Genomic DNA, 18,720 nt, shown 5'->3' on the forward strand with positions numbered 1-18,720 from the left:
ACTAATTAAGAAATGAGGCTCAGCAAACCTTATGTCTATAATAGACATTACAGCTGTGAGCTTGGTTGAATTGTGACTCCCAGCTGCTCAACTCACAAGTAGACCACAAAAAATGCAAAGCCTAGTCTAGTCACATGGAGCAGCTATCCAGAGTAGATATGGGCAAAATCACAATCTCTTCTTTTTCTGGACAGACTTTGCCAGCCAGAAGTTGCCATCTGGCTGCCGATCTCTGCTACACTGAGGTCACTGCTCCTTCAGGAGCACTCAGTTCACCATGCATCATCAATGGAAGTCCAATTTTTCTTTCTGTTTCTACTATTTAATAATGTAAGCTGTCCAGAGTTGCCTCAAGTTGAGTTGCTTCTAAATATAATAAAATGTATTGATAACATGCCATTATTTCTGGATAAAAGTCATTTTTGGTAGCCTTATGATTCCATTGTTTTAAAAACTGCTTCAAAAATATAAGAGATCTTCTGGTATGTATTTTTCCAGCGCCCTTTATATGCTACATGCCCATTCTTTTCTACAGTTCTGAGACACATGAAAAATGGGAGTAATTTCCTAAAAAGCAGCCATGCTTGCCTGTTACAGAAAAAATAGTCTTAAAAATTATCAATCATTAGCAATGGGATAACCAGGGCTTTTTTCCTCATAGAACACTCAGTTCCAGCACCTTTTTTGGATGGAACCTTGTAGGGTAAGCAAGGCGGGTTGTATGACATGTGTGAGTTCCGGCACCTTTTTCTTTTACAAAAAAGCACTGGGAATAACCAAGAATACATCACAAATTTAATTTTTGTGGCTTCAACTGAGCTTTTATTTTTAATTACACTATGTGGGTTAATCACCTTATCATTGTAAAAATGCTTGAATTACTGTCCAACAACAGTTTAATCAATTTCTACTGCTAATACAGGTAGTCCTTGACTTATGATCAGTTGGTGGTGGTAATGGCAAAAAAAAAGTCTCTTTGAGAGAATGGATTCAGTTTGCTGCCATAAAAAATAGTAAATGTAATGCCTCAACTTGTAATCACAATGATTTACAACCAGGATTCCAGTACCAATTGTGATCGTAAGTCAAGGACTATCTGTATAATTATCATTTTTTTTGTTTTTTTTTTCCAAACCTATTTCAAGGTCTGATCCCCAAGACCCTAACCAGAGCATGTAATTTCTTTCTCTTTTTTTTGCCTTTCTCCCATTTGTGAGGCTTCATCTCAGGGATGAACAATACATTTCTCGTCTCCACATAATGAACCCTTAATTTGGCTCTCAACAAAGACTCCAGACCCAATTCAAGCTAGATTAAGAACAAAGCATTCAGCAAAGGAGCGCAAAGTAATCAAACATCTATATGCTGTAAAGCAGGGGTGTCAAACTGCCGGCCTGCAGGCCGAACACGTCATCCACAAGCCACGCCCACTCCATTGCCAGCAATGGCAAAACCATCCTGATACGTTGCGACGTCGTGCGCTTGACATGTCTGCTGTAAAGTATCTACTCTAGGCTTCTGTGTCCTAAAAATTGTGAATTAATGGATATTTGGCAGATCTTTTAGTGGCCTTTAGAAGCAACATATTGATATAACAGCTCCTCCATGAGAGTACAACAGTACCCATTTGTCTGAATGATGTAGGGTCTCCTCCCTGAGCAGAGGGTTGGACTAGAAGATCTCCAAGGTTCCTTCCAACTCTGTTATTCTGAATTGTGGAGCACAAGATTCTGCATAAAACAACTAAATTGTTCTAAATATTGCACTATACTATTTAATATCCAATAAATCTTCTGATTCCAGAACGGGCAACTATAGATTTGGCAACTAAAGTTTAGTAGGAAAACACTCAGGCCCTAAGCTGTTGAAAGCCAGAAATAAAAAGCAAATACTGAAGGAGGAGAATGACAGAAAAGGAATAACCCCCTAAATAGTTCTTAAACAAGATTATAAAATGAATTTATCTAAATACCACCTGCCTCATGCTTTGGAGCCAAAAGAAGAAAGCGTATTAATTTATTACAAAATCCCCAAATCAAAGGGGTAAGTAGAACCTTGAAGGAAAAGACAATTTTGTTCCTAATCTTGCTGCATTCCTTTAGGATGATAGTGTAATACTGTCATTCCTTCTTAAAGCACAAACCTTGAACTTATATGCAAAAGGGGAAAAAAAACTATTTAAAAATCTACTTACACAAACATTGGGAAACATTTAATAACATGACCAAAAGTATCTACAGAAATGAATTTTAAAGAAAAAACACAGTTGTTTTGAAGACAAAGGAATGTTTCTTTTCAGTGTTATTGACTACAAGGTTAATTTCTGCTTTGCCGAGATGATTAATACTGATACAAAAATAATTTATTAACAAATAAATTGTTTAAAGTCGAAGTAATACATAAAACTACAAACATATAATCACTTCCCTAATTAAGAACTCTCTGAGATTAAAAACAAAACAAATTCAAATAGAAATTAAAAGTCAATTAGTCTTTCATGAATAATCTTGATACCCTATTTTTACTCCCTTAACTTTGTTTCATTAACCTGTATGCATGAAGGTATTTTTCACGTCAGCATAATGCAGCTAGGGAATTTCTGTGACTTTCAGTAAGCGTTCGTAAACAATATTTGTGTCTCTTTAAAAAAATGATTCATCATTTACTTTTATCCTGTGAAAAGAGCAAATGTGTTAGTATGTTGGAAAAAACTGATCAGAAACAGGAAACACACTTCATTACTTCTTTGAGGTTATTTCTACATATATGTTAGATAAATGGGTAATGTTTAATTGCAGCAGTTGAATGATTTTGCTGCTCAGAAGAAATACTGAGATTTAGCTTGATAATTTTAAGAGCACTTTAGGTTTGTTTCTGTTTTCTTTTTTGAAAAATTAAAATACTGAGTTTGTGCCCCCAAGGATGAATAAGGATTTTAAAAAAAACAAAGCTCTTAGAATTAAAATCAACATCTGAGGCACATTAAACAGCAGGAACAAATAACAGAATTGGAGGAATTAAAAAAAAGATATTAAAGGGTATTCCGAATCCAGATCTATACTTACATTACAAAATAAATTTAAAAGGATCAAGTTAACTTTACAAAAGCATTTCCTCTTCAGTTCTTCCCTCTTCTATACGCATCTTCTTACAAGTTATATATTTTGTTGGTGTTTCGCCTTAGAACAGCTAACATGACAGGTAATGACACCTCTTTGAGACAGGCAATTTCTTTCACTGTGTGCAGAGCTACTCCAGGATGAGAGAACCGGCTTAGACTTTTTGGCACCTAGGAAAAAAAGGAGCTTTAGACAGAGAACAGGTTTCGACTCTATACCCAAGCACCAATCAGAGAATAGGTTCAACAAGTAAAAAAATGGTATCTTGTTCTAGATGTAGCCCTATTGATAAGGTATGCCCCTTCTACTCCTGCAAACAAATAGTTGTTTTGATTAACAATGTGTAAACAACATGTAAAAAAAGTCATGCAATTGCCAACAGATTTACATATCTCCTTTTACTGGCAGAAAGATTGACATCTACCTTTCTTCATTTCTCCAAAAACGTTATCAATTTATGAATGTGCAATTTCAGCCTCGGGTGTCACTTCTCTGACAGCAGGGGGTCTCCAACCTCTGGGCTGTGGCCCACTAGTGAACTGTTCAGAACCAGACTGCCCAAAGTGGCAGGTGTGTACACATCCCCACTTGTGTGAGCAGCGAGCAAGCGTGTGCAGGTGTACTCCACTTCCGGAAATGGTGAGTGTGCATGCCCCCCACTCATGCAAATGGAGCTGTGCGCATGCACACGCTTGCCTGAGTGGAACCATTCCCTCTCCCTCTATTCTGCTGGTCCATAAAGGTTGGGGAAGTCTGTCTTACAGTATTCAATTACCCTCAAGTTCTCGGCCTACGAAATTTCTCAATTTCTATCCTATATGCAGCACAGTATGGCTAAAACAGTCACTACCTCTAAGACCACAAAACAACTTCTCATCCCATGCGAACCACTACCATTTCCAAGATATTAACCTCACCTTATTCCAACTGTAATTCTGTCTTAATACAGCATGCTGTTTGAGGAGCTGCAGTATAGGTGCAATGTACTAATAAGTCAGTGGCAATGTATTAGGTTAAAATAGTTTTGATGTCCAGAAACATGCTTTGGAATCTCCTCTAGAAGTAGGAGAATTTAACCTGTTTCTACTAAAGAAGTCTACAATAACTTCTTCATGTAACAGTTCTAAGGGTTTAGAACACGTTAAATTTTAACAATATACTGCGTATAGAAAAATGGAATAAGGAATTAAAATTTTTGATGTTTTAGTGTGTCATATGACTATATTATTACTAATATATTGTTATATTATTACTAAAATATTGTTATATTTATAATTATATCTATGTATCTTTTGGGGGAAAATTGTTAAGAGATGCAATATTGTTAAGAGATGCAATATTGCTTCAATATGGTACGGTATATATTCTATGGCTATCTTTGACAGATGTTATTTTACAGGAGCCGTGGTGGCATAGTGGTTAGAATGCAGTACTGCAGGCTTACTTTGCCCACTGCCAGGAGTTTGATCCTGACTGGCTCAAAGTTCACTCATCCTTCCAAGATCAGTAAAATGAGGACCCGAATTGTTGGGTCATTTGTAAACTGCTCAGTGCAGTTTACACTATGGGGTGGAATATAAGTCTAAGTGCTATTGCTAATATACTTTCATTCTTCAAGATTCATTAATTTTAGGATACATTTGCAGGCAGTCCTCGGTTAACAACCATTCATACAGTGAAGATGAACCAATGTAAGTTGACTGGTCCCGTAAAGTTATGGTTGTTGTAGAGCTTCCATGACAGTCAAAATTTGGGTGCTAGGCAGCCTACTCAGACTTACAACCACAGGAGCACTTCTCCCATCTCCCATCTGCCTATTTCCCCCCATCTCTGCCCTGCACAACATCACTCCTCAGCAATGGTGGCACTTTGGGAGCTAAAATACAGGAAACAGGGCTTTCAGCAGTCTCAACCAACTATTACAACCCTGGGCCTCTATTTCAGCCCCAGTACTGCTACCGTTTGTTCCTGAGGAGTGTCGTCTCAAGCCCTATGCTGCAGTCAACCATCCCACTGCAGTCCCAGCCATTCCATGCTCCACAGGCCCTGCATGCCTACTTGCCCTTTACCATCTTCCTCCTGCTGCTGACAAGGCACACCCAACCAGGTGCTATGTGAAGCAGCTGTTGGCCTCATCAGATCTTCTTCTCGAGACCATGTACTTGCTTCTCCAAGCTCTGTGCTGCCTCATCATTATGCTTCAGAAAGACTTTTGAGACCTTCTACAAAATAGTGAGAGCACGGGCATTTGGAGGAAGTGTGGGCAGTCTTCTCATGAACTTTAGAAGGCCTCAAAATTCTCCTAAAGCATCTTGAGGAGACAGCATGCAGTTTGGAGAAGTCAACTCAGAAAGAAGGCTTGACATGGCCAGAGCTACCTTGCATAAGATGCACATCATCAACAGCAGGAGGAAAAAGCAGATGGTCAGCTGGGAGCAGCAGGGCCCATGAAGCACAGAATGGTGGGGACAGCTTTGGCTTGTTCTGTGCGGCTGGTTGTGGCGCAGGGCTTGAGGTAGCACCCTTTGATGGTGCTAGCAGCACTGGATTGAAATAGAGGCCCAGGGGCAGCATTGCCAGTACTACCATCCCTGCTGCCAAATGTTGCTCTGCAGGGCGGCAAAAAGGACAGAGATAACGGGGGAGATGGGGGAGAAATGAAGAGGAGACAGTCCTTTACCTTACCAAGGCTTCAGTCTGAGATGGACCAAACTAGGAATGGCTTGGATCAGGGTGGGTCTCATTTAACTACTGGTGGAATTTGGTTAATGACAGCAACGGAAACTGCTGGCATTGCTGTCACTAAGCAATGCAGTCAGGTGACATTGCACTTTCTGACCACATCAATCATCGACAGAAATTCCAGTAGCTATTTCAGAGCCTTGGTGGAGCAGTGGGCTAATGCCTCCTTAAGTAACACCAGCTGCCTGCAATTAGTGCAGGTTCGCATCCCACCAGGCTCAAGGTTGACTCAGCTTTCCATCCTTCCGAGGTAGGTAAAATGAGGACCCAGATTGTTGGGGGCAATTAAGCTGACTTTGTAATAATGCCGCTTGGGGGTGTGTGTGAAAGCCCTAATAAGCAGGCATATACATAGAATGAAGGCTACTGCTAAGCTTGTAAGCCGCCCTGAGTCTTCGGAGAAGGGCGGGATATAAATGGAATTAAAATAAAATAAATAAATTAAAATTTCTGTTTAACTGAGGACTACCAGTATGTTCTTCCACCTATGAAGCTTCCATTCTATCTGTCCATGTTCCATTTGGATAACTGTTCAGGAATTTGAAGTATGAATACTGGCTGAGGTGTTAAAATTCTTTTTCCTACTAAAAGTAAATTGATTCATTCAAGGGACGCGGTGGCTCAGTGGGTTAGGACGCTGAGCTTGTCGATCAGATGGTCGGCAGTTTGGCAGGTCGAATCCCGAGTGCCGTGTAACAGAGTGAGCGCCTGTTACTCGTCCCAGCTTCTGCCAACCTAGCAGTTTGAAAGCACGTAAAAAATGCAAGTAGAAAAATAGGGACCACTACGGTGGGAAGGTAACAAGGTTCCGTGCGCCTTTGGCATCTAGTCATGCCGGCCACATGACCACAGAGATGTCCTTGGACAAGCGCTGGCTCTTCGGCTTTGAAACAGAGATGAGCACCGGCCCCTAGAGTCGGAAATGATTAGCACACATGTGCGGGGGAACCTTTACATTTACCTAAATTGATTTAATAATTATGTAACATTAGCACAAATGAATACATAATATACCATGGATTAGGAATAATTTCATTTAATACATAAACTATGTAGATGTTATTTTTCCTCTGCTTTATTTCTTTGTATATCATAAAAATACAGCAATGAAGACAGAATTAAATTTAGATCTACTTTTAATTCTATTTGGTAGTACTAAAAATACACTGAATTCAGTTTTTACTGGAAATGGAAAGCTTTGAACTAATGGAATATATTGGTGCCTGTGATATTGTAATATCTTTGTTATCAATATTTTGTTACGGTTTTCCAAGATACCACATCCATCAAGTATTTTATTTCAAATCAAGAGGAAAAATAATGTCAGCTTTTCCACATTTCAAAATCTCATTTCCTATTTATGTTAACTCAGTATAAACAGTGAAAGATAATGGATATATTTTCTAAAAACAATCTTACCTGCCGAGGAAGAAAATAAGGTGCATCTGTTTCTACCACTATTCTACTTAATGGGATTTTTCGAACAGATTCTCTAGCCTCGTTTGCTGATGGGTAAGACAGCAACGCGGTGAATCCAACAGTTAGATTTGGAAAGTAGTCTAAAAGTGGTTCAATGACACTATATCTGCCGGTGAAACAATGCCTATGAAGGGATCAAAAATAATGGTCATCTCAGTTCAGATGAATAACCAGTAACAAGAAAACATTAAGGAAGGTCAATATTAAAGACTTGACAAAACAGTTATGTAGCATGGTAGTTGCTATTTCAGTAATTCTTTTTTTTTGTATGAAAACTGTGGGATTGGTTGTCTAGCTGAAATAAAATTCGCAAGTCAAAACTTCCGAGAGAAAACAGTGGTAATTTATTTGTAGTCCTTTGCAAAGGGGGTGTTCCTTGTGCCTGGAGGCACATAGTGGACACACACTAAATCTACAATATTCATACTTTATATGCTCCATTGCCGTTACAAATTTACCACCCACCTCTTCTTCACTGGCTTAGTAATCATACTGTAATCATGTCGTCACAACCTATCCAAAGCTCCTAAAGGGAATACATTATCTCTGCCCCTGATTACATCTCCCACTACTCTCTAAAGTTGCTATCGTATCAGTAGATTCTGGTTAGGACCAGTTTTCAGCGTAGCAGAGCCCTTCCTAGATACAATTCTCAAACTTCAAGCTAGGCTCATGAGATTAAAATATATACAATGTATTTGCTTCACAGACTAGCATGTCTTCTCACAGTTCTATAAAAACAATAAAACTCTTTTCCCCATAATCCCTCCTTTTCCTTTTCACTGCCCCTACTTTCTCTGTCTCCTCACCTATAGCGAATACTGGATTAATCCTTGGTTTTTCCATTATAGTAGTTAAACTTAACATTAAACATTCAGTTCCTTCTGCAGCTGCCACCTTGACTTCCAAGTCAGCTAAATTATTGCTACAGGCTTCAAAAGAATTTCATTTCTGATGCACTTTCACATGTACTATATAGCAATCTCTTCAGGCAACATCAGATTGTCCAACACCTGTGTAACCAGTTCCCCATGAACTAAATTCTTCCCTTTGCTATTAATGAACCCTCTTTCTTCCCAAATCTTTCCAAAAGCGTGCACTATTCCAAAAGCATACTTTGAAACAGTGTATATAGTCCCTCTCTGTTTCTCCAACAATTTTAGCTTGATTTAATGCATACAATTCACAAGTCTGCGCAGACCAACTTAAAGGCAACTTTCCTACTTCTACCAAAATTTCTTCTCTTCCTTCTACTATTGCACATCCATTTCTCCTCTTCCCTTCTACCACTCTGGAGGACCCATCTAAAAACAAATTAGCGCCTTCTCCTAGAGCAACATTTGTTAAGTCAGGTCTAACTCTTGTCTGTAATTCAATTACTTCAACACAATGATGTTCCAATATCTGTTCCTTCTTCTAGCTTACAAATTGAGCTAGATTCAAACTAACATCAGTAGTCAATACTAGATCATTTTGTTCCACAAGTATACTCTCATATTTTAAAATCCTCAGGTCTGTCAGCCATCGGCTGGCTTTCTGATTCAAGATTGCCCTCACTTGATGGGGGGTACTAACCACCAAATCTCCCCCAAACGTCAGTTTTCTGCTCTTCTTTACTAACACTGTGACCACCACCGCTTGAACACAATCTGGCCATCCTCAACAGACAGATCTAACATTTTTGACAAAAATGCCACTGGCTGCCTCTTTCCTCCCCACTTTTGGGATAAAACCCCCAAAGCTATGCCTTCAATTCTCACAGGTGTTATTCTTCTACTAAAATTGAATTCTTTCATTCAGATTATGGCTTTATTTTCAGCTTTGATTTGTGAGTTAGAAGAGTCCATAGGAAACAATTACAGTATATTGCTTAGCTGTCCATAAATCTAAGGTCTTGGCAACTGAAGTCTTTTTAGGTTTCTAGAATTTTTTCCAAGGTGTCATTATCTACATCTCATAATAGCCTAATCAGGCAGACTATAAATCACTTCAAGATTGAATTACTGGTTTTTTTTAAAATAAAAGGAACGGTGCAATGTAAGAACACAGTACAATTACCTGTGTATTTTGTAGTCTTTTGGCACACATTTTTTCATGATTTCTAACAGATCACCATCAGCATCTCTGCAGTGTATGACCAATGGCTTCTTTAAGGAAACAGCTAGATTCAGTTGCCTCTCAAAAACCTGAAGCAAGTAAAAAGCAGCACACCTTCAAAGGCCATTACAACTGCCCTGAGAACAAAAGTAAGACACGGGGGAAATACGCTAGCATTAAGCACAGCTTTTTATAATGTGACCAAACCAAAGCTTATTATGAATACTCAAGTACAAGAAATACTGGACTGTTTTCAGTTATCACTTTTACCATTTTAGGACAGCATTGCGTATATATTTCTTTGAAAACAGCACTTCACAATGATTCAACAACCCATTCTGGAGTTTAAAAAAAGGTTCTGAATTTGTCACAATGATTCAACAATCCACCCCTGAGTAAAAAAGGTTCTGAATTTGTAACGTTCTGACTTTCAAATGTAAAGTCAGAACGTTACAAATTCAGAAGCTCTTTTGCTTTGGGGTTCTTTGAGCTGTAACTGGGGCCATTTAAGTTCTGAATATTGTTGGACACTTCCAGCAAGACCAAAACAGTTGCTCTGAACTCGAAGCAGAGCAACTTGATTTCAAAATTTGGTATTTGAGCTCAAAACCTTTTGGATACTTCTGCAGCCCACCACTCGTTTATCAAAACCATCATCTTCAATGGTCTGACGTTATTTTACCTAAAGCCAGTTAATCAATGCAATTACTGTTTAGTACTATAGAATTATAAAGTATTTTAACACAATTTAGTATAAAAAGTTACCTTATGTTGCTTTGAAATTTCTGTAGTACATTTATGAGAGTAATCCAGTCCTATTTCGCCAAAGGCAATCGCTTTGGGGTGTCTCATTGCCTGCAAAATATTTCTTTCATGAACTTCTGTGTAATAACGAGCGAAGTGTGGATGGCAGCCAAATGCCCCCCAAACCATGTCTTCTTTTAATAAATCTTCCCATAAGTTGTTTTTTAAAGTACGAGGGTCACAAAAGTCAGCTATACAGCCCTGAAATTCTTTAGGAAAAGTGCTACTATGCAATTTCCTAAATTCAGAAAAAGTGCCTCTGAAACCTGTTTTTGAATATAACATGTCCAAATGGCAGTGTGTGTCAATAAACCCTTCTTCTAAATATTTGGGCAACCTCCTTGGCAAATCCTGGTTTACACAATTATTAGTGAAAGAATCTGACTTGCGTGATGAAGAGAATATAGGAATATATGATCCTGTTTCCATACTGTGGCGTCTTTTTTTCTCTTTATAGTCCAGTAACGAATCATATGACCTCTCTCTCTTTTTTATACTTTCCACTGAAGCTTTTTTATCCTTTGATGTATTTATTGGTCTTTCTAAAGAAATATCACAGAGATTATTGGAATACGAGGTGTTGTCAGTGGGGCTTGAAAAAGAATGTGTTGGCTTTGGACTGCTTGTCCAGTATTTTGCATAATCACTCATTTTCTGACTGTATAAATGAGGAGGATACATCACAAATTCCGTTGTTGACAATGACATTTCCATTGGTTCTGAAAGACTGTGGTTAGGGATGGAATCTTCTTGTGAAAAAGTAACCAGTGGCCCTCCATCTTCTGTGTCAGACAAACTATTTTCAGCTGAAAGCTCTTTCTTGGGCTCCATACACTGAAAAAAAAAGCAGGGGAGGGGAAATCAATTTAAGATGATCGCAAAAATGATGAGATTTATTCAAAAGTCCCTATTTTTTCTATAACAATATTTAAAATGACAGCTACGCCACTTCTAGTGCAGTCTATCCAATTGACCAGACTGTCTCTAACATTTCCAACACGTCCCAGTGCAACACAAACTACCAGCAGGCCAATACAGTCTTCCCACTGCCCTCCCTTCCCTCTCTCACCTGAACTGCTGATCTACACTAAGCATCTAAAACCAGCTGTTCCAAGCAGTTTATATGAAACACTACTCTATTAGGCATGCCACAGTTCTATCAGGAAGATATGACTATGATCACAGTAAAAAAAGGACAGTTAAAATTGCTGTCGTAAATTTTTTTTTAAAAGCACATCTAAAGCCAGGTGATTTATATCATTCAGCAAATAGTTAGAAGTAATATGATTCATTGAGTCTAGCTCATTTTGAATAATTTAGATCTCCTAAGGACGTCTTACTAAAATATAGGTATTCTTAATAACTCGTTATCAGAAATTCTTAAAAATCATGCAATTTGAATACCCCACAGAAAAGTTTAGTCTCAAAGTGAAGCTAATTTATGAATGTTTGTCAAATATAGAAATAACATTTCAGTAAAAATATAGATCTTCTGTGTATCTGGAATCATATTTCCATCTACCACTTGAATCTCCCACAATGGTGCCATTTTTAAGTCTACGTAATTAGAATCCCTAAATATTTTGTCAATTAAAGCAGTTCTGTTGATACTTAAGTCTACTATTATTCTTGCACTACCTATGTAATAATGAAAATCTGAGGGCATTTTAGCACATTTACAGACTAAGTTGTAAATGTGTTTTCATTCAGTTTAGGTTTCTTAGGTTTGATTAAAATAGTAACATTAATACTATTTAATAATTATTTTTTTAGAAATAATCTTCTAATAGGTTATTGTTTCACCTTTTGATCTGTTTCTGAATCATCCATAAACACTGATTGAGAGGATTCAACAGTAACAGTTGTCTGGAAATTCACAAACTTCTCTGTGGTATCGCTTTGTGTATTAGATGAAGTGGAGGAAATGAATTTGTCTTTTGCTATGTTTTTTTGTTTTGCAGAAATACTAATGCCTTTTATAAGAGCTTTCTGATTGTTGCTATTCTGCGTGGTCTCTTCAGCTTCATATTTTGAATTTTCAGATATGCTTCTCAAGTGGGTTTCTGATTTCCATTTTTTTTTACTTTGGCTGGCAAAAATATTCCCATCAGAGGTTTTACTTAGCTGTTTAGGAGAGACTTGCCTATCTTTTTCTTCTCCAATTTGTGAACAGCTAGACATGCTTTTAAATTTCTGCTCTGAGCGGCAATTTTCTTTCCAAGTTTTACTCTGCCCAACATCTATTTTTTCTTTTACTGAAACCTGTGAATCCTCTGATCCCTGATAAAGTTCTCCTTCATCCTCATAACTTGAATCTATGTGAACATATTTGGAAGTAATTTTCAGTTTGGAAAATTCCTGTGTGTTACCCTTAGTTTTATTTTCTTTTTTTGTAGGAGCTTTTTCAACACTGGAATCTTCTTGCATATCAAGTTCATCCTCAAGTCTTAACAGTCGGTGACTTTGCTTTGAACTAACCAACAGTTTGGAAGGTTCTCTTATGCTATACTTAGAATTTTTGTCTTCTGCTTCTTTAACAGCTGTCTTAAAGCTGGAAACCTGTTGAAATTCCAATTCATATTCAGATTTTGATCGTTTATGTCTATGTTTTGAACCATGCCTTGGATTGAAAACTTCTTTAGCACTACACACGGTTTTATTATTTGTTTTTGTAACAGATTTCTCAATGTTGGAATCCTTCTGAAAATCTGTTTCACGTTCTGGTCTTGATACTATAGAAGTTAGTGTTAAACTACCTCCTGGTTCAGAAATCTCTTTCGTATTATACCTCAAAGTTTTGTTTTCTTTTTTTGTAGTAGCTTTTTTGAAGTTGGAGTCCTGTTGAAGTTCTGATTTTTCCCCAAATGGCAATTCTGCAGTTTTTTCTGATTTCAAAGAAACCTCCTGAATGTTGGATTCTTGTTCTTTTTCTTCTGAACTTGACATTACAGATACATGTCTTGAACTGCCATCTGACCAACATGATTCTTTATTGCCTTGCTTAAGAGAAATATTAATACGTTCCTTTGGTGCAGTTTTCAAACAATGTGATTTGTTTCCAGTTTGTTGATCTCTAATTTCTGATACTACTGAAAATTGTCTCAGGTTGTTAATTGATCCAAGTTCCTCTTTTTTAGAAGGGCTTTCCTTATGAATTCCATTTGGAGATGAAAGTTTTCTTCGGGCTTGCAATTGTCCTCCAAATGCACCCAGCAGAGCTTTACGATATATTATTCGAGATCCCTCATCCTGATCTTGGCCTTTTATTCTTTTCCGGCCGCATTCAGCCCACTTTTCTTTTAAAGCCCTTTTTCTTTCAGGGACTGCTGCAATGTTTATTCTTGTATCACTGCAATCTTCTTGCTTGATCTAAATAGTAAAGAGTAAGGTAAGCTTAATAAATTGTAAGTAAAAGCAAACTCACAAAACTATTCAGCCCACACTAGGTTAGGTAGCCATAGCCATGTTCATCAACAATAATAATAATATCAAGATTTGAAGGAATTCTTGATTACAGGCCATAAATTTTATGGCAGAACAGAAATGCTTTTTCCTCTTACTTGGCTCCTTACACCATCAGGTCTAATCCTGCCAGAATTTGAAACTTGCCGTGTCACCAGGGCTCCTGGCAATCTACTCTTAAAACCAAAACTGCAGGTCACATTTGTTCTTATATTTATAATTACTTACTACAAGGGCTGTAACCAGAACAAAATAATTTAGATGACAACGTAAGCTATCAGATTTTAGTTAAGTTAAATGTTTCTGCTGGTGGGAACAAAATTGCTAGAGACATGAACTCATAAAAAATAATTTGATATTTATTAAAGACTGTAGGAAAACAAAAAAAAATCCAGGTTATATAATTAAAAAAATATTTTTGAAGGCTAAATAAGAGAGGGCAACATATGTGACATTAATTACAAATACTTCAAAAATTTACAAAACAAAAGTGTAAATGACTGGATAAAAAATTGAATTATTCCCCAAAGGAAATACAGCATGTTATATTTTAAGTCAAATACAGGATTTTGAGGCCATTCATCATTATTTATTTATTTTTTTATTATTGGGACTTATATGCCGCCCTATCTCCCGAAGGACTCAGGGTGGCTAACAACAATAAAATACAATAATACAAAAGTTAAAAAGAAATTAAATTAATAGCCCCAGTAGAATAAACCCTTACTTACAATGCAACACTGTATGACAAATTAGTTAGAACAACTAACCAGTGGAACAACCTGCCTCCAGAAGCGGTGAATGCTCCAACACTGGAAGTTTTTAAGAAGACAGTGGACAGCCATTTGCCTGAAATGGTATAGGTAGGGTTTCCTGCCTTAGCAGGGGGTTGGACTAGATGACCTCCAAGGTCCCTTCCAACTTATTATTATTATTAATTATTATTATTAATTATTATTATTATTATTAATTATTATTATTATTATTATTATTATCATCATCATCATTATTTATTTTTTTTTTTATTGAAAAGTTTTAAAAATACAGTTTTCCTTTAAAAAACCCCCTTCCCCCTCCCTACCTCCCCTCCCTACCTCCCCCCTTCCCCCCCCTCCCCCCCTCCCTCCTCCCCCCCCACCTCCCCCTAACCCCCCTCCCCCCCCCCCGGACTTCCCAGAGCTAAATACAAGGTATATATATATAAAAAGGCAATCATAAACAACCATATACTAACAACTATAAATTCTAAAATCCATCACTCTCTAACTTATATAGGATCAAACAAAACTTAGCATTATTAAATATATATAGAAGACAAAATAAAAAAAGAAAAAAGAAAACGAAAGAAGACTTATTCAAATGCTAGATAAAACTTCTTGACCCTATACTTATTCTGGATAAACTCAATCCATTTTCTCCATTCCATAATATAATGTTCTTGCGAGTAATCTTTCAAATAGGCCGAAATCTTCGCCATCTCTGCCAAGTCGGAAACCTTTAAAATCCACTCTTGTATAGTCGGCAGTTCCTCTTTCTTCCAATATTGACCTATCAAAAGTCTTGCTGCCGTAACTAAATTCAGCATCAACTTAGAGTCCACAACTGTAGCGTCAACAATTATTCCCAACAAAAAAAATTGCGGACAAAACTTTATCCTCCGTTTAAAAATCTTCTGCATATTCCACCAGACTTTTATCCAAAAAGCCTTGACCTTTTTACATGTCCACCATATGTGAAAATATGTTGCCTCTTCATCACCACACCTCCAACATTTAGGCTGATAATTCGGATACATACTTGCAAGCTTTTTAGGATCTAGATGCCATCTATAAAACATTTTGTAAAAGTTCTCTCTTAAACTTTGAGCTTGAGTGAATTTTACATTCCTCACCCAGATCTTTTCCCACGTGTCCATTGTAATAACTTCCTGAATATTTTGGGCCCATTTTATCATACAATCCTTAACAAGCTCTGTTTCTGAATCGATCTCTATCAATGCAAGATATATCCGTTTAATATGTGCTGGTCCTTGATTTCTAATTTGCTTTATCAAATTATTATTAATTATTATTATTATTATTAATTATTATTATTATTATTATTATTATTATTATTATTATTATTATTATTATTATTATTATTATTATCATCATCATCATTATTAAACTGCAAAGTAATGAAAATCATCTAAGAATCAACAGCAATCTATATTCTAATTCCCTCTGCAGCTACTTTTACTCAGCAGTTTTGGCGGCTACTTACATACCTTCAGTTTCACAGATTCCTGAGAGGAAAACGCCACATTTTTCGGAGGCATCTTGGAAGCAGCCGGCTTTGTAAGAAAGCTGAAGAAGACGGGAGCGTCTTGCCCGCCGCCGAGGTCATCATCTACTTCAAATTCATCGGAGGAAGAAGCCTCGGCCGCGAATGAAGTTCGGGAGAATTCCTTGCACGAAGACGCCGAGGCGAAGGATCGAGGCTCGCCCAAGGCAGCCGCCTCGCTGCAGCCGGGACTCGGGCGAGCAAGCCGGGCCGGCCCTTCGGTGGTCTTGCATAATTTCGCCGGTGTGCTCTCAGCTAAGCCGCCCCACACGATTTTGCGTCTCCTGCTCGGCTGCATCGGGGCTAAATTATCTGGAGGTTAAAAAGAGGCGGGAGAACAACAACAACAAAACAAGGTAAGTTTTTAAATGCATGGCCGCTTGGCCGGCGCAGTCCTTTTATTTAAATCAGGGGTCTTCAAACTCGGCCCTTTTATGACTCCTGGACTTCAACTCCCAGAATTCCTCAGCCAGCGTGGCTGGCTGAGGAATTCTGGGAGTTGAAGTCCAGGAGTCATAAAAGGGCCGAGTTTGAAGACCCCTGATTTAAATAAATAAAAACAAAACACAGGCTTGCGCGAGCCGAAAAAAAGGCAAATCCGGGAAGGTTGGCGAATGCTCCACCGAGGTCCTCCCCACCTTTATACAGGCGCCGTCAGATAAACGGGCCGCCAAACAAAAGCCATCTTTAAAACGCCAAACTGTGGGTTAAAGGGGACGAGGAGCCGCTCAGCCGCACGCCACGGCCCTTCCCCGGCTCCGTCTCGCAGGGCGCCAGGCGCACCCACCCGCCGGCCTCCTCCTGCCGGAAGCAGCAGCAGCACCCGGGAGGGGAGGCAAGGCTGAGGGCCAGACACCCCTTCCCCTCCCCGCTCAGCCCGGGGAAGCCCAGAAAGGGTAGTTCGCGACGAGCACGAAAGGAAGAGAGGCGGGTCGCAGAACCTTCTTGCGGCCCTTTTGGGGACGGCCTTCCCCCCCCCCGCGCCGCCGCTAAGCTGGGCCGCTCATTGGTCGATTCCAGCCGCCTCCGCTGCCAGCCAGCCCTTCTTCCCTTTTTGACAACTCGCTCTCCTGGATCCGCTCAGCCCGATGATACCTTCTCGCGCCCTCCGCTCGCCCCGCGCGCTACTCCTGCGCGGCGCCCCTCCCCCCCCCGTTCTCGCGCAACGTCTGGGGAAACGCCTCCCCCCCCCTCAAAAAAAAATGTCGGGTGGGGAGGGGGTGAGGGAAAGAGGAGAGCGGGCGAAGGGGAGTCGGAAGCCGCGAAACGGCCGCTCCGGAAGTGGCTTCTTGGGAAAGTGAAAGTAGTTTAAAAAGACGAATGGGCGTGAAACCTGAGAGGTCAGGGCGTCAGGTGCTTTCGCTGTTCTCCCCACAAGGAACCGTGCATGACTTAAGGCAGGGGTAGGCAACCTCGGCTCTTTTATGACTCATGGACTTCAACTCCCAGAATTCCTGAGCCAGCCAAGCTGGCTCAGGAATTCTGGGAGTTGAAGTCCATGAGTCATAAAAGAGCCGAGGTTGCCTACCCCTGACTTAAGGGGACCAAACGAGTGGGTTTAAAATAAGGTTGACTTAACTGTGAGAAAGGCTGTATTTGCACCATGTGCTAAGATAAAATCAGTAGGAACCCAGCCCTCCAAAAAAAACAAAAACCATAAGGAATGTACGTTCAAGCACAGTACTTAGCCTTTCTATTTTTGTTCAGGGTGTTTCACATGAAAAAAGAATAGGGGGGGGATTCTTTCTCACTGTTCAGACCCATCTTCCTTCTCTATAAATCATAGATGTCCTGTCCAGCAGACTTTTTTGCTCTAGCTAATTTGCATTTGCTGTGAGTACAGATAATAAATAACAGGGGTCCTCTTTCTGCTTTGAGAATGTCCATGTAATAATATTACATCACAGTACAGTATTGTGCAGAGTACAGTATTGGGGCTACAGTGTTAGAACAACAGAAGAAAAAGATTTAGGTGTGCTCATAGCAGATGATTGCAAATGAGTAAACAATGTAGCCAGGCAACTGTGAAGGCAAACAAAAGTCTTGGGTTGAAACTTAACATTAAGAAAACCAAGATCATGGCATCTGGCCCTCTCAATTCCTGGCAAATAGATGGGGAAGAAATGGAGGTAGTGACAGATTTTATTTTCCTGGGCTCCAAGATCACTGCAGATGGGGACTGTAGTCAAGAAATTAAAGGACGCTTGCTCCTGGGGAGGAAAGCCATGGCAAATCTAGACAGCACACTAAAAAGCAGAGACATCACCCTGTCAACAAAAGTGCGTATAGTCAAGGCTATGGTCTTCCCAGTTGCAATGTATGGCAGTGAAAGCTGGACCATAAAAAAGGCTGAGCGCCAAAGAATTGAGGCCTTTGAACTATGGTGCTGGAGAAGACTCCTGCGAGTCCCTTGGACTGCAAGGCGATCAAACTGGTCAGTCCTAGAGATCAACCCTGACTGCTCTTTAGAAGGCCAGATCCTGAAGCTAAAACTCAAATACTTTGGCCACCTAATGAGAAGGAAGGACTCACTGGAGAAGAGCCTAATGCTGGGAAAGATTGAGGGCAATAGAAGAAGGGGACGACAGAGAATGAGGTGGCTGGATGGAGTCACTGAAGCAGTAGGCGTGAACTTAAATGGACTCCAGAAGATGGTAGAGGACAGGAAGGCCTGGAGGAACATTGTCCATAGGGT

At 39.3% G+C, this 18,720-nt stretch overlaps 1 protein-coding gene across 4 annotated transcripts; it reads right to left on the reverse strand.

Annotated features, from left to right (window-relative positions):
• Positions 1-2,344: 2,344 nt before the first annotated feature.
• On the reverse strand, positions 2,345-17,106 carry LOC308663535 (uncharacterized protein). Of its 4 annotated transcripts, none has more exons than XR_014025428.1 (7): positions 15,970-17,067; positions 12,045-13,610; positions 10,203-11,075; positions 9,399-9,526; positions 7,281-7,464; positions 3,066-3,289; positions 2,345-2,673 (listed from the first exon to the last, which is right to left on the reverse strand). XR_014025428.1 is itself a non-coding variant. In XM_081320029.1 (7 exons), exons 2-7 carry the CDS (start codon positions 16,321-16,323, stop codon positions 3,149-3,151), a joined length of 3,246 nt encoding a protein of 1,081 aa, XP_081176155.1. In that variant the 5' UTR covers positions 16,324-16,337; positions 16,967-17,106; the 3' UTR covers positions 2,345-3,148. The 4 variants fall into 4 exon arrangements, 2 of the variants coding, with proteins under 2 accessions (XP_081176155.1, XP_081176154.1); XM_081320029.1 differs by having other exon boundaries at positions 2,345-3,289; positions 15,970-16,337; positions 16,967-17,106; XM_081320028.1 differs by having other exon boundaries at positions 2,345-3,289; positions 15,970-16,337; positions 16,664-17,068.
• Positions 17,107-18,720: the final 1,614 nt, after the last annotated feature.

This window comes from Vipera berus, assembly GCF_964194415.1.
Source record: "Vipera berus genome assembly, chromosome: 2".
In the NCBI taxonomy this organism is placed as follows: domain Eukaryota; kingdom Metazoa; phylum Chordata; class Lepidosauria; order Squamata; family Viperidae; genus Vipera; species Vipera berus.

Excerpts from the sequence above, each read along its gene's own strand:
- LOC308663535 (XM_081320029.1), bottom strand. The coding sequence starts at position 16,323 with ATGCAGCCGAGCAGGAGACGCAAAATCGTGTGGGGCGGCTTAGCTGAG. Across the intron at positions 11,076-12,044 it reads ATTCAGAAACAGATCAAAAG|TGTATGGAGCCCAAGAAAGA; the intron begins GTGAAACAATAA and ends TTTTTTTTTCAG. Across the intron at positions 9,527-10,202 it reads AAATTTCAAAGCAACATAAG|GTTTTTGAGAGGCAACTGAA; the intron begins GTAACTTTTTAT and ends TACTTGCTTCAG.